General features: G+C 42.3%; 2 protein-coding genes across 2 annotated transcripts in view; one reads left to right on the plus strand and one right to left on the minus strand.

The window, feature by feature from the left end:
- ak5 (adenylate kinase 5) overlaps nucleotides 1-16,542 on the minus strand; it is a 117,380-nt gene that overhangs the window by 88,094 nt on the left and 12,744 nt on the right. Inside the window, exon 5 of the mRNA XM_084913654.1 lies at nucleotides 11,389-11,502. Within this exon, the coding sequence (XP_084769780.1) occupies nucleotides 11,389-11,502 (114 nt within the window). The remainder of the gene's footprint in view (nucleotides 1-11,388; nucleotides 11,503-16,542) is intronic.
- On the plus strand, nucleotides 1,381-10,969 carry LOC146367970 (uncharacterized). Its single transcript, XM_084912563.1, has 4 exons — nucleotides 1,381-1,646; nucleotides 2,270-4,575; nucleotides 4,638-9,758; nucleotides 10,382-10,969. The coding sequence occupies exons 2-3, from the start codon at nucleotides 2,997-2,999 to the stop codon at nucleotides 9,458-9,460; spliced, it is 6,402 nt and encodes a 2,133-aa protein (XP_084768689.1). The 5' UTR covers nucleotides 1,381-1,646; nucleotides 2,270-2,996; the 3' UTR covers nucleotides 9,461-9,758; nucleotides 10,382-10,969.

A 16,542-nucleotide genomic window follows, 5' to 3' on the forward strand; every position in this document is an offset into this window, starting at 1 on the left:
AATTAGTCAAAATTAGAAAATACACCCAAGCACCCTGTGTAATACTTGGGCGATAAAGGGTTAAGGCTTAGAGTTTTTTCACTTTACCTAATTTGCATCACTGAACTGACTCTCCCGAATGAGTTTATAGTGTTGGTTTGTTTCACAGTAAGATTAATGCAAATATGTGACAAATAAACTGAACTAATGTGTTCTTAACCATTATTAATTCTGTATTAATACCAGTATACATTTTTATGTGATATAACAATGTGATATTGCAGCATGCTTTTACATTTGCTAGTGTGCACACCAGAAGGGCGACCAGACATGTATAAGACTAAGAAAAGCAGGACTTTAAGAAACTGGTTAAAAAGCTCGACCCAAGATAAAACATCCCAGGTGGAAAATATTTTTCTATTTTATTATGTCACGAGATACAGGGTTGAATTACTTAAGCTGTTAAACTGAAGCACAGTTTTCACCCCTTGTTCACAAATAAACTGGCCCAAACTGTCTTTTACTGCTCGAGCCATCAAACGTCTGAACATGAGCAATACATAGGTTGCCCAATCGGGAGTGAAAATCTCTGTATATCGTAGGCAACATTTTGTCTTATGTTAATGCATACAAATGTCATATGCAGTGCAATCAAATTTCCCCACTGGGGCAAATAAATGAATAATAAAATCCATGCTATTTGTCACTACTCCTGCTTTATAACAACGCAACTGCGGCTGCTGGCATCTTGTTTCAACAGACTTGCGCTTCAAATTAGGAAGCGTGTCATCAGTGACTGCAGCTCATTAGAAAAGAAGGATGGAAAATGCCCTTTGTTCACTTATACTTATAAATGCTGCTGACTGCGAGCTGCAATCATTAATAAAACATTTTTCAGTATTTCCTTTCCTGTATTGCTCAAATATTAAATCATTTTGAGGCTATGTTACCCACCCCCACTAACAGACCCTCAAGAAGTTTGTGCTCTAGTTTTGCTGTGTGGTAGTCTAATATTTTTCAGTCTGTTGCTTAGTGCTAATGAGAAGGCATCTGCCAGAAAGTCTGTGGATACAGCTTGCCAACCAAGCTTGCTGTCATTAGCCGATAACTTACACAGTTTGCACACAGTATAAAGATAAAATGCCCCTTGTGCGATTAAACACAGCAGGTATGAAAGGGTTGTTGTGTACTGCACATGAGACAAAGTGACTCTTTTATATATAGAGTCAATGAAACATGAAAGCAATTTTCATAACTCAAAGAAATATAAAATTGTTTAGCAAATCTCCAAACACAGAAAAGACTCTTTATGTTTGCAGATTAGATGTGACAGATAGTTTAAGCCTAAAGGCTGCAAAATTAAGATTTATGTAAAATGACTTAAGTTATAAACATGTGTAACCCATGTGAAATACAGGGCTGCAAAATCCCTTTTTGTAATCTAAGGCTATAGCCTGTTATTGTCACAAGGGGGTGCTGTGATGCAGTCTTATGTTCTGACGACCTTGCGTCTAGTGCGCAGGAAGTATTACCTGTCTCTTCCTGTGAGATCTTCCCTCTGATGGCGGTCAAGTACGTGTCGGAGCGCATGGAAAAAGTATCTTGGCCCCGAACTCTTACCACAAAGGGAATAACGTCTGTCAAGTTATTTGTGTCTGAAAATCCCGGTGAGTCACGTGCTTTTGTTAGCTACCTGTTAAGTTAGATAATGTATTTCACTAGCTGATTCAGCTCAGAAACCTTTGAACAAAAACCAATCGGGAGCTATGAGAACCTGGCGTGTTGTTTTACTTCTCCTGTTGTTCTTTACAGTGTGTTATAAGTGTTGAATGCTTTGAGCTAAACGATGCCGATGCTAGATGCGATGCTAGCTGCTAATAGCTGTTAGCCACCCCACCCCACCGAAGCCATATTCCGATCGGGGAGGTATTCAAGTAGAAGCACTAGCTCTGTTTATATTAAAATGGTTATGTCTTAATAGATATGAGCATACTTCAAGTTTAATAGTATTTGCACTGAATTAAGTTACGTTTGCTTGTAAGCCTTAAGGATGAATGTCACTTTCATTGCTATGACTGTTTACATTACTGTTTAAGCTGCTGATGTTCTTTGTTGTGATATAATTTTGATAAAATTGTTGATACTGGTACAAACAAGTTACTGTAACTCGTGTAACTTGGTAAAGCTAAAGGGAATGCCATTTGTGATTAATACATTTGGAAAAGAAGTTAATGAGCTCATGTTAAGAACACAAAATGGGAAAATTGATTGTTCTGCACTGTTTGTGTAGATTGGTTTTTTTGAACTACTAGAAGGATTCTGGAGAACCACTGACGGCGAGAACAGCCCAAATGAGATCCTGGATGATCGTGGAATGGTGTGGCCAGCCATGCGATCGGATTGTGGGTTTTGCCTGAGAAACTGATTCAAGCAACCCTGGATTTCAGATAAGCCCTATGCACTACTTTTCCTACCCGGATAATAGGGTTTGCACACTGACAATTCCCCTACAGTACACCTGTTTGGGTTTCAACGACTTTAAAGGACAATTCAGACTGGACAATTCAAACTTCACAACGGGAACACTTTAATCTGTTCATTCATTCCAAAGAGCTCTGATACGGTTCAGTATCTTCCATTTAAATGTCTTTATTTTGTTTTGTTTTACATGTATTCACCTTTAAAATGCACTATTAGTGTGCAATTTGGGTTATTGTGTTGTATATGTATATAAATGGTACTGAGGCAATAAAGGTCCCAGTTATTCACTTCCAAGCCAACTCCTTTTGTGAGTCTCCAAAACAAAACCTCCTTCTGAACCTAGTAAGATGTCTAGGGTCTCTATTTGAAGTGAGAGTGTACTGGTCCTGAGTAGAGGCGCTACACAAAACGTGGCGAGCCAGCCAGGAGGTTTAATTCCTTTTATTTTTGGAAGTTGAGCAACTGGTGCTTTCATGCCTTTTGGGTCAAATCATTACATTTGTCCATGACATTCTGGGTTGGAGCAATAAGACAACATGGATGTAATCCAAACTGAAGGTGTCAAAGTACCTAACTCTGTCCTTGTAGGAGGGTTAACAGGTGATGAGGTTGACAATGAGGTTATTGATTACTTAGGGCAGTTTGGTTCTATTGGAAGAGTAATCAAAGTAACTAGCACAGAGGCACAGTTTAAAAACACAGCCATTGTGGAGTTCCAATCAGGTGAACCAGTCCAGTTCCTTAAGGATAGCTTGCCTTGCAAAAGACAAAGCCGTAACCCAAGTGTTGTCCATCATATCCAGCTTCTGTCTGCGCTGTATGCTGCAGACAGGGGTTCATGTTTAACCCATTCTTACCTAACTGAACTGAAAGGGCTTGCTAAACTGAGTGGTGCAGATTTTGAGAAGGTTTTACTAGATGAGCTGGCCAGAATGAAGGAGTCCACTGAAAGTAACCCCACAGTTGGACCAAATGTAACAGTGCCTAATCAGAATCTGCAGCTCACTAGTGACACAGACCAAGATGAACCAGCCATCATAGAGCATCAAAGTCCTGTTAAACTGGGCAGTGATTTAACCCACTTGCCTGAGCACGACTCTCACTCATCCTCTCCAAGTGTAGAAGTGACTCCCTCGCACAGAAAAACCACTATCTACTTACCACCTGAACAGCTCACTACACCTGAAGTACAGAGAGTAGTAGTTGAGCATGTCATTAAGAACAATGAAATGCCTTCTCAAGGTCATGCAAAGCTCAGGCCCTTCTCGGGGAAAACCCCTTGCTCTACTTTCGAAGCTGATTATGATACGTGGCGCAACAATGTTGAATTCCACCTCACAGATTGTACCATATCTGACAAACATATGGTAAGGAAAATAGTTGAGAGCCTTCTTCCACCAGCTGCTAACATTGTAAAGCACCTTGGTCCTAACGCTTCTCCCCATGACTATCTCAGCCTTCTTGACTCAGCGTATGGTACTGTTGATGATGGGGATGAGCTTTTTGCCAAATTCGTGAGCACAAACCAGAACTCAGGTGAAAAGCCTTCTGCCTATTTACAGCGGTTGCAAATAACCCTGAGTAAAGTCATTAAAAGAGGTGGCATCACTACAAATGATTCAGATCGCCAACTGCTTAAACAGTTTTGTAGAGGTTGCTGGAACAACAGCTTGATCACAACCTTGCAGCTTGAGCAGAAGAAGGACAAGCCACCTTCATTTCCAGAGTTGCTCCTCATGCTACGTACTGAGGAGGACCGGCAAGCGGCAAAGTCCAGCCGAATGAAACAGCACTTAGGCATTTCTAAGCCTAAGGCACATTTGAACTCCCTTGAAGTAGGAGAGTATGTCACTGATGATACAGACGTATCAGCTGTTAATGATAGGCTAGTGCCTTTTGATGCACATAAGTTAGGAAGGAAACTTGCAAAGTTACAAGCCCAAGTGGCTTCACTGAAAGCATCAGCTATTGACAGTTCAAGCCAGAACTCTGACAAGCCAAATAAGAAAACCAAACCTAAGTTCAAGATTCTTCCTAAAGAGAAATCTGACCCAAGCGAGACTAAACTCAATAAGAAGCCACGCCCATGGTACTGCTTCAGGTGCGGCGAGGATGGTCATATTGCTCCCTCTTGCAGCAATGAACCAAACCCTGAACTAGTTGAAATGAAACGTAAGGAGTTCAACCAAAAACTACAAGTCTGGGAGGAACAGAATATGTCAGCTTTAAACTAAAATCAGTTTCTGGGGAGGGACTACCAGGAACTGAAAGTAATCATGAACGTCCCAAACCGGAACCTCAGAGGAAAGCATCTTCTCTCTCTCGTGCAGCACGACCCCAGATTAGGTTACCCAAGGGACTTGTAGGACAGAAATGTACAGCAAATGTTACCGTGTCGGGAGTCAATTGCAGTTGTCTCCTTGACACTGGGTCTCAAGTGACCACAGTATCCGCTTCATTTTACAACACCAATCTTTCAGAACATCCCATTCAGCCTATCAGTGGCCTGGATGTTGAGGCTGCTAGTGGCCAAAATGTTCCTTACTTGGGATACATACCCATCAGCCTTAAATTTCCAAAAAGCTTTATTGAAACTGAGCCTGAGGTTTCTAGCCTTGCTTTAGTAGTACCTGACTTACGCTCTAACTGTGACCTGCCTGTGCTGATTGGGACAAATGCACTTGATGTTCTGTACGACGAATATTGTCAAGGTAAAGATCCCAATGATTTGTCGCCGGTCTATGGCTACAGGCAGATTCTTCGTACACTCAAGGTCAGGAGAGAGATAAACCTAGCCGGAAACGATGGCTTTGTAACTCTTAAGGGCAAGGTGCAACATGTAGTACCAGCTCAAGGAAGAGTCCTCCTTGAAGGCTGTGTCAGATCCAGCAGGGCTGGTGAATGTGCCATCGTTGAACAGCCAACGACATCCACCTTACCAGGGGGAATTTTTGTGGAGTGCTGTCTTGTCACTTTGCCCAAGCAGCATCCTCATAGGTTACCTATATGGGTGAGAAATGAAACTGAGCATGACATAACACTGCCTTCTAGGTGTGTCATTGCAGAGCTCCATAGTCCTGCAAAGATATATGACGAATCACCCATTTCAACCAAAAATGATGACACTGTGAAATGTTGTAATGTTACTGCACAGCCAGTTGATGAACCTGCTCACCCAGATTTGACATTTGACTTTGGCAATTCTCCCCTCCCGCAGGAGTGGAAAGAGAGGGTTACCCAGCGTTTAAGTGCCTATGCTGATGTTTTTGCCCAGCATGATTTGGATCTTGGACATGTATCTAAAGTGAAACATCACATAAACTTAAAGGACGAAGCACCCTTTAAGCAAAAGTCCAGGCCAATCCACCCAAATGATTATGAAGCTGTGAGGAAGCACTTGCAAGCACTCCTTGATGCAGGAGTAATCCGTGAATCAGAGTCCCCTTATGCTTCACCGATTGTGGTGGTTAAAAAGAAGAATGGAGAGGTCCGTCTTTGTATTGATTATCGTAAGCTCAATGCGTTAACAATACGAGATGCGTACGCACTTCCAAACCTTGAAGAGGCTTTCTCAGCCCTTGCTGGATCCAAATGGTTTTCAGTAATGGATCTCAAGTCTGGTTATTACCAGATTGAGATGGAGGAATGTGATAAGCCCAAAACAGCTTTTGTGTGCCCTTTGGGATTTTACGAGTTTAACCGTATGCCCCAGGGGATCACCAACGCTCCCAGCACCTTCCAGCGCTTAATGGAACGGTGTATGGGCAGCCTCAATCTGAAAGAAGTTCTGGTGTTCATAGATGACATCATCGTGTTCTCCAGCACTTTGGAGGAACATGAAACCAGGCTTCTGCGTGTCCTTCAGCAACTGAGAGAATATGGGTTGAAACTTTCTCCCAAAAAGTGCTCCTTCTTCCAAAGTTCAGTGCGATACCTAGGACACATCGTGTCTACCAAAGGTGTAGAGACCGATCCTGAGAAGGTCAGAGCTCTCAAAACCTGGCCAAGACCCCAGACGCTCAGTGACCTCAAGTCCTTTCTAGGCTTTGCAGGGTACTATCGACGGTTTGTGAAGGACTATTCAAAAATTGTCAAACCCCTGAATGATCTTACCAAAGGCTACCCACCATACAGGAAGGGCAGAAAGGTGACACCCGGTCCTAGCGGATACTTGAACCCTAAAGAGCCTCTTTCCAACCGTTGGACCCCTGCTTGTCAGGAAGCTTTTGAGGTAATCATAGAGAAACTGACGTCAGCTCCAGTGCTTGGATATGCTAACCCAAAATTACCATACATCCTTCATACTGATGCGAGCACCTCTGGGCTAGGGGCAGCCTTGTATCAAGAACAGGATGGTGAAGTGAGGGTTATTGCCTACGCAAGTAGAGGACTTTCACCCAGTGAAAAGCGGTATCCAGCTCATAAACTGGAATTTCTTGCATTAAAGTGGTCCATTGTAGAGAAGTTCCAAGATTATCTCTATGGGAACACATTCACGGTTTTAACGGACAACAACCCATTGACCTATGTTTTGAAGTCAGCCAAGCTTGATGCTGCCAGCTATCGCTGGTTGGCCGCTCTCTCCACCTTCGACTTTAATATTAAGTATCGTGCTGGTAAGAGCAATCAAGATGCAGATGGCCTCTCTAGGCGGCCACATGATACTGTGGATGATGACTATGCTTCTCTTGAAGAAAAAGAGCGAATAAAACAATTCGCTTCCCATCATCTCTCTTCATCTCCCAACAGACAAGATGTGACAGCTGACACATTCAGTGTCTTGTGCCACCGTCATCTCTTAGGTGAATCTGACAATAGTCTACCTTCTATCACTTTGGTAGAGTCCCTTGCTCTACACTCCGATGCGGTGCCAGACGTCTACGCAGATGATGGAACATTAGGTTGTTCTGTCATACCTACCTATAGTGAGGTAGAACTCCAACAACATCAGAGGTCTGACCCAATTATTGGGTATGTGGTCAACATGTTAGAAAATGGAGGTGAAGAAAATTCCAATCCTAACTCTGCATCCTTAGAGCTTAAACTAATGCTCAAAGAGTGGAAACGGTTGGAACTGAAAAATGGTCTCCTCTACAGAACCCGCAAATCAGGTGAAAATGTCACCTTTCAGCTTGTTGTCCCTGAGTCTTTAAGGTCCACCATTCTCACTTGCCTTCATGACGACATGGGGCATATGGGTTTGGAAAGAACCCTCGACTTGGTTAGGTCAAGATTTTATTGGCCTAAAATGGCAACTGATGTAGAGAGAAAGATTAAGTCTTGCGGACGTTGTGTTAGAAGGAAGACCCTTCCTGAAAGAGCAGCACCTCTTGTGAGTATTCAAACAACCCGTCCCATGGAACTGGTATGCATGGACTATTTATCCTTGGAGCCTGACAGTCACAACACCAAAGACATTCTGGTCATAACTGATCATTTCACCAAATATGCTGTTGCTATGCCAACAAAAGACCAAAAGGCTACAACAGTTGCGAAGTGTCTTTGGGAGCAGTTTCTGGTGCATTATGGTTTTCCTGAGCGCCTGCTTAGTGATCAGGGAAGGGATTTTGAGTCCCAACTCATTAAAGAGCTCTGTGCCCTAGCTGGTATCACGAAGGTGCGCACCAGTCCTTATCATCCACGGGGAAACCCAGTTGAACGGTTCAACCGAACTCTTCTTGGCATGTTAGGAACTCTACGAGACAAAGAGAAAACTCATTGGCGCGATTATGTGAAACCACTAACTCACGCCTATAATTGCACCAAGAACGAGACCACTGGGTTTAGCCCATACGAGTTAATGTTTGGTCGCCAGCCGAGGCTTCCCGTGGATATTGCATTCTGCCTGCCAGTTAAAGATGGCTCTCCTACATCTCACTCTCAGTATGTGAGAGCTCTGAAGGCTCGCCTTCAAGAGAGCTATCAGATCGCTGTCAAAAACTCTCAAAAGGTTGCTGAACGGAATAAACGCCGTTTTGACAAAACTGTCAGGGAGTCAACTTTGGAGAAAGGTGATCAAGTGCTAGTGCGGAACCTGCGACTTAGGAATAAACACAAACTTGCAGATAAGTGGGAGTCAACCATGTACAGAGTGGTGGAAAAGATGGTAGACCTACCTGTGTATGTTGTACAGCCTATGAATGGAGATGGTCCTATTCGAACTCTTCACAGGGATCTCTTACTCCCTTGCAGTGACTTATCTGAAGCTGAGGAAGTTGACCAGGTCAAGCCAAAGAGTTGCAGGCCAAGAACGAGGCGCAGTCAGCCTCTGTTACTGGAGGAGCAATCAGAATCTGAAGATGACTCACCTGTCTATCCTAGGCAGTCTTCTGTCATTCCTGGAAAGTTGGTTCAGGTGTTTGAAATCCCGAAGAGACGACAGCAAACAGGAAAAACAGTACCGGAGGGTAGTTGTATACCAGCTATGCCAGCAGACTGTGTAAACCCTCAGCTTCGGGATGAGCCTTGCAGAGGCAGCTCCCCTTTGCTGCCTGCAGAGCCTGTAGGGGTACCTCCTGAAGTAGCTGAAGGAGAGGAGCCGGATGTTGTGGCTGAGCAACTCCCTACTGAAGACGATGTAACTTTACCAACTATGACTAACCAAAAATCAGCTGTGGCCGAAGACAGCATTGATGTACCGTCCATTGAGGTAGAGGCTCCTGTAGCTATGGAAACCATTGATCTGAACCCACAAACCGCTGAGGCAGCTCTGGAGCATAAGGAAACTGTTGAAAGTGCAGAAAAAAGTGACCATGTTCGTAAGTCGGAAAGGACACGTCGACCACCAGGGCGCTTCCATTATCCTGAGTTGGGAAATCCCTTAATTTCCTTTGCGCAGAGCCTCATACAGAGCTTTAACCAAGCACTTTATACAATAGGTGACTATGAGAGTTCATCTGTAGACCACAGCGTGACGCATGAAGGGGCTCATGCTAGGTCAAAGGGGGAGGGTGTAACCCATGTGAAATACAGGGCTGCAAAATCCCTTTTTGTAATCTAAGGCTATAGCCTGTTATTGTCACAAGGGGGTGCTGTGATGCAGTCTTATGTTCTGACGACCTTGCGTCTAGTGCGCAGGAAGTATTACCTGTCTCTTCCTGTGAGATCTTCCCTCTGATGGCGGTCAAGTACGTGTCGGAGCGCATGGAAAAAGTATCTTGGTATGCAATACTGCAACCCGGTTAATGAGACCAGATTGTTTTACGTATAAATGCTAATAAGGTACTCTTTTATTAGGCCCCGAACTCTTACCACAAAGGGAATAACGTCTGTCAAGTTATTTGTGTCTGAAAATCCCGGTGAGTCACGTGCTTTTGTTAGCTACCTGTTAAGTTAGATAATGTATTTCACTAGCTGATTCAGCTCAGAAACCTTTGAACAAAAACCAATCGGGAGCTATGAGAACCTGGCGTGTTGTTTTACTTCTCCTGTTGTTCTTTACAGTGTGTTATAAGTGTTGAATGCTTTGAGCTAAACGATGCCGATGCTAGATGCGATGCTAGCTGCTAATAGCTGTTAGCCACCCCACCCCACCGAAGCCATATTCCGATCGGGGAGGTATTCAAGTAGAAGCACTAGCTCTGTTTATATTAAAATGGTTATGTCTTAATAGATATGAGCATACTTCAAGTTTAATAGTATTTGCACTGAATTAAGTTACGTTTGCTTGTAAGCCTTAAGGATGAATGTCACTTTCATTGCTATGACTGTTTACATTACTGTTTAAGCTGCTGATGTTCTTTGTTGTGATATAATTTTGATAAAATTGTTGATACTGGTACAAACAAGTTACTGTAACTCGTGTAACTTGGTAAAGCTAAAGGGAATGCCATTTGTGATTAATACATTTGGAAAAGAAGTTAATGAGCTCATGTTAAGAACACAAAATGGGAAAATTGATTGTTCTGCACTGTTTGTGTAGATTGGTTTTTTTGAACTACTAGAAGGATTCTGGAGAACCACTGACGGCGAGAACAGCCCAAATGAGATCCTGGATGATCGTGGAATGGTGTGGCCAGCCATGCGATCGGATTGTGGGTTTTGCCTGAGAAACTGATTCAAGCAACCCTGGATTTCAGATAAGCCCTATGCACTACTTTTCCTACCCGGATAATAGGGTTTGCACACTGACAATTCCCCTACAGTACACCTGTTTGGGTTTCAACGACTTTAAAGGACAATTCAGACTGGACAATTCAAACTTCACAACGGGAACACTTTAATCTGTTCATTCATTCCAAAGAGCTCTGATACGGTTCAGTATCTTCCATTTAAATGTCTTTATTTTGTTTTGTTTTACATGTATTCACCTTTAAAATGCACTATTAGTGTGCAATTTGGGTTATTGTGTTGTATATGTATATAAATGGTACTGAGGCAATAAAGGTCCCAGTTATTCACTTCCAAGCCAACTCCTTTTGTGAGTCTCCAAAACAAAACCTCCTTCTGAACCTAGTAAGATGTCTAGGGTCTCTATTTGAAGTGAGAGTGTACTGGTCCTGAGTAGAGGCGCTACACATGAAAACAGCATCTGAACCCAGGATGAACAAAGCAATAGAAAAGGGTGTCAAACATAAGGCTCAAGGGCCAGAATTCGCTTGGCAAAGACTCCAAGCTGGCCCACTGGACGCCTTTGGAAAATGTGAAGAACAGTCTCTGCATTAAGCCAACAGAACCTATACTTTAAATTTACACATGTATTTCTAACAGCTTTAGCCAAAAGAGTCATGCTGACAGAATTATTCAGTTACTGCAGCAGCATTTATTTAAATGCTGAAATTACTCTTTCTTTTTCTTATGTAAAAATAACTCAGGGATTAAATGTGGAGTTAAGCCTAATTACACTGATAGAAAGAGGAGTTTTACTGGTCTGGCCCACAATGTAAAATAATTTGGACATTCGTGCATTAGAGGATAAATGAGACTCACCTGGTCCTCAAAGGACAGGGCCTGTCCGACGTCCCGAGGGAACCCATCTATGACGATACCGTTAGCATCCGGGATCTTCATAATCTTCTGCTTTATCTCAGTTATTGTCGTCTCCTGCAAATCATCAAAAGCAACATGATTCATAATTTTCATCACTTGGTGCAGGGAGCTCATTAGATTTTTAATCAATACAAACTGAGTAATTAGCCACTGCCTTGGTGTCCAAAAGCATATTTAACTACACTCACATCTGAGATGCCAAACAGTGGGGGCCGTTTTCTCAGTGAAGAGAAAGACATTGCAATTACAGAGTTACACAATTTACGGTTGTGAGTATAATTCAGAGATAAAAAGATTAATTTTATCAATGGCTTTTGCAGTTTCTTGTGTAGATTCATCAGCACTGTAAATCTGACAAATAATGAAGGGTATCTGATTTGGAGCCATAAATACGGTGAATGAAAAATCCACTATATCATTCATCTGTTCATCCAGCTGTTGTTTAATATTTCTGAATGCAGCTGAATGACTCTGTTGAGAAGTCCTGAGGTCAGAGCGTGCCAGCATCTTTTAGCATCACTTGCTTCCTCTTGGCTGGAGGAGGTCAACATGTTTGAACGTATTTCTCCAGGCAGAATGCACCACATGATACGACAGAGATACATGAGCAATGCTCAGAACTAAAAATAACACGAACAACACAGACATTTAATTTCCCTCCGACTGCAGAGTGTGAGCGGCAGCCTGACAGACTACGCAGAGATAAACCTAATCTAGATTCCATAAACCAGATTAATGTATGCTTGTAAGACTAACTCAGAGAATCTGATCTAAGAAAAGCCCTCTGAGCCGCTGCACGTCTCGCAGCAGAGCTCTCACAGGAATGCGAAGCATCAAACAATTCACCTGCAGCTGCACAGACTCTGTATGCAAAATTACTTCTGTTCAGTCATTTGTTATTTGCAATATACACGGCAGACTCTGAGTAGCTTTCTAAATAGTGCAGAATAGACTGAGATTTCAAATAAATGTTTCTCATTCCGTGCTCACTAACAGATCTGGTGTTGCATGATTAGAATTTCCACATCCATCAAATGTCATGCATTTTATTATAGTGTTTCCAACATGTCAATTACATGGTAAGAGACACCTCGTTTGTTCTATTTTTGGTGGAACTAGTGCATGCATTCATCACAGTGCACTGTGTAGCTAATGGAGAGTGATTTCTAACTAGTTTAAAGTGGACCTATTATTCTCATTTCCAGCCCCATATTTTCATTCTTGGATTTGACTGGAGTAGCTGTGCATGTTTCACAGTTCAAATTAATCATCTCTGTCAGTGCGCCCCAGGGTGGCTGTGGCTACAATGTAGCTTGCCATAACCAGTGTGTGAATGTGTGCGTGAATGGGTGGATGACTGGATGTGTAAAGCGCTTTGGGGTCCTTAGGGACTAGTAAAGCGCTATACAAATACAGACCATTTACCATTTACCATTCATCTTGTACTGGCTTTTGGTGCAGTCCCTCAGATCAGCCACTTTGTGAAACAAACCATTTTAGCTCGTCTAACTTTAGGAGATTCTTTTACCACAATGCACTGCAGCACAGAAATAGCTCCTGAAACATTAAAGCTGGAAGTACATTATTGGGGAACAGGATAAAAGAAAAACAACTATAAAGTCCTCTATACAGATGGATGTCCATTGCATCTATTGATGTACAACAGCAAAGTGAATTGATCATTATTACTGTGCATTTAAGGAATGATCTACTATAAACAATATTACAGATAATTCCTTCTTTGAAGAAAGAACTAAAGTAAACTAAAATACCCCTGAATTCTACTCAGTCTCTCTTAAAATGGTGACAATGTTTCATAGTCCAATGACATATGGCTCCAAGTCAGTGAAGCGATATGGTGGTTCTTTCAGCAGTTTGGTAGAGAAATACTTTTAATGAACAACCTGTGATTTTGTGAACTCACCTGAATCTACCATTTTATACCAAAACACGAGCACTCAGAGAGCGCAACTCCCCCAGAGGGCAAGGCCTACACTAAAACTTTCATGTTTTATGATGTTTTTATTGCAACATGCTGATGTCAGCATGTTGTTGCATCATTGAGACATTGTTGGGTGTGGTATTGAAAAAATAAAAATTGCGTTGTACAGCTCTCTCCATGCTTATATTACTTCTTGAATTTTTCTCTAGGTCAACTTTGACCTTGGTCATTAACAGTGGAGGTCAAGACTCTTGGCCACACCAAGGTCGAGGCTGGTTCTTAGAGGTGATCATGCATTTGCGGTCGTGGCGCCTAAACTGTGGAATGATTTGCCTCTCCACATTAGACAGACTCCTACCCTCAACCTTTTTAAATCCATCCATCCATTCGCTTCCGCTTATCCTTTTCAGGGTCGCGGGGGGCGCTGGAGCCCAGCTGTCATAGGGCACACCCTGCCTCTCTGTCCCTGTGTGTCTTAACCTCCTAAGACCCGAACTCTTCCACGACATGCATTTTAAATTTCTCTTTGATATTTGGGAATATTGGGGCCCGATGAATGTAAAAACAAAGAATTACCAGATTTTTTTTAACCTTATTTTTGTTTCTAAGAAAAATGAGAGCCACATATGAGGATATTCGTTTAAAATTTTGATAGAACAGTAGCAGTATAATGTCCTCGTAAGTGGATATCAGGCCCATGTAGAGCAAAATTGAGTATTTTAGTCTAAATAACCCAAAATGTGATGTCCACATATGTGGACGCCAGGTCCTAGGAGGTTAAAACACATTTCTACTCACTGGCTTTTAATACTGCATGAGAGTTATTTAGTTATTTATTTGTTATTAGCTATTTGGCATTGATGTTAATTGATATTGCTATTTTATTGTGTGTTGTTTTATTGTGTAATTTGTATGTTTGTACAGCACTTTGGTCAACACCACTGTTGTAATTAAAAGTGTTATATAAAAAAAAATAAATAGAAATAGAAATTTGTGTGTAATATAAAGTTTTTACTGTTTCTCACATTGGTTTGACCTTGACCTGATTTTCACCAAAATGAAATCAGCTCGACCTATTTCTGTTATCTACCATCACACAAAATTTGAAAATGATATCAGGAAAACCGGATGCTAGACTGCTAAGAAGCAAAGAGCTACGCAGACAAACAAACTAATTACATACTCTTTGCCTTTGGGGGAGAATTAGCTATAAATGGTACATGCAGGAATCTTAATGTGGGTAAAGCCAATCATTTCTGATTCCTGGACATCAAATACTGCCACTCTTTGGAAGCAGTAATACTGGAGGGTGCTCTTTTAACATGCAATAAAATCTGTATTTATAAGTTGGAAGAGTGACAACGGAGTTAGGAACAAGTTTCTCAGCCAAAAGGTCGTGCTATGTGCTCCATGTGTGCACTGAAAACTACTACGTTTGGTTTTGCAAAAGGCTGTAATCTGATTTAAAATATAACCTTTAACCCCGCATGCTGAAAGATGACATTTAACAGAACAAATGTCCAGTGTGACAAGCTGGAAGTTTTCATTCACTGTTGGCCATCACAGCAACAATGCCAAAGGACATGTTGTGTCTGTGAGGCACAGATAGTACTTAGATCTCTGCTCAGTAAATCGACTAATAAAAGTGACTCTGAACTCGTACTCCTAGTAGACAAGTTATTTCTGATTTATTGAGATTAAAATGCCAGAAATCAGAATTAATAAGTAAGTGCAAAAAGCAGAAGACCATTGACAGTTTTCATATTTACTTAACTTTTTTCAGACTGAGTGTTGACTGAACAATATTTGAGTGCTGCTTGAACTGAGACCAATGAAATTTGCAATGGAGAGTAAAAAAAAAAAGCCACAAATATTAAAGGACAGAGGTGAAAGCTGGAAATGATGAATACCCATGGAGTCATTTGACCTGGAAATAAATGACAACTGAACCTTTATAATAGTTTCGATTTTTAAGAAATGGGGACATCTCAGGCCCTCTAAGATATGGAGACCTATCTCCCCCCCACCTCTTCCCCTGCCGGTGGCAAACGCCCTCAGACATCGGTGCGTTGGTGGTTCTTTGTGTCCAGGGATGGGCGTCCAGGTACACACTGGCTCACTCCTTGGTGGCTGCTTATCGGGGCCTGGAGCCTGGGGCTTGCTCAGGCCACTTCGGGGGTGGGGTGCCCTCGGCCTCTCGGCCTGGGGCTCGGTCACTCTGGCGCAGCTGGCTGCCGGCGGAGCTCATGGGCACGTCACTGCAACCCCCCCTGGCTTCTGCTCCGCGGCTGCTGAGTGATCCCTCATCTGGGACTCTCCTCAGCTCTTTCTGGGATAGTGGCGCAGCTGCCCTTCTGTTGGTCTTCCTTGGTCTCTTGTGTTCTGGGGGCCTCTGGATGTCTGGAGTTTTGATCTCCTCCATACCTGCTTCATGCCCTGGTGGACGGGGCAGTGGCTCCCCACACCCTCTAGCAGATCATTACATGAAGGAACCTTTTAAAAACAAGCACGTCCATGCTCACAGGTGTACACACGGGTGCTCACACACAGAAACTACACCCTTTTTGGCTCCTACCTCAAAGCACACTGTGCGCTGTCGATATTACGTGCTGCACAATAATGTTTAATATTTAGTATTTACTGTTATATTCCCATATATCATCGTGATGTTGTTTATTATGTTGCTCTCGTTTTTGTTCTGCTTGTTTTCTTTTTTCTTTCTCAACAGGTGATCCAGGTGATTGATATATGTATTTTTTTGTCTGCTTATTTAGTTGGTTTTTGTTTTTTTGCCCTTTATCCCCGTCCCTCTTCTCCGCTGTTTTTTTTCCCCCTTCTTCCTTTCTCCCTTTTCTTTTCCTCATTCAAGTCTGTCCCGTATCTAGCAAGTGAAAATAAAAAAATAAATAAAATAAACAATAAAAGGTGAATCAAATAGACCATTACGGCAAGGCTGGGATGGTCAATTTGGTAAAGTAAATCCGTTGGGCATCTTTCCTCGCCTTTAGACAATAATTCTGATGGCAAAAGAACCAAACGGGACAGGCAAAAAAAAAAGAAAAAAAAAAAGAACAAATGTCCAGTGGGACAAGCTGGAAGTTTTCATTCACTGTTGGCCATCACAGCAACAATGCCAAAGGACATGTTGTGTC

Source organism: Perissodus microlepis, chromosome 18, assembly GCF_051167445.1.
Source record: "Perissodus microlepis isolate ML-2025 ecotype Zambia chromosome 18, ASM5116744v1, whole genome shotgun sequence".
In the NCBI taxonomy this organism is placed as follows: domain Eukaryota; kingdom Metazoa; phylum Chordata; class Actinopteri; order Cichliformes; family Cichlidae; genus Perissodus; species Perissodus microlepis.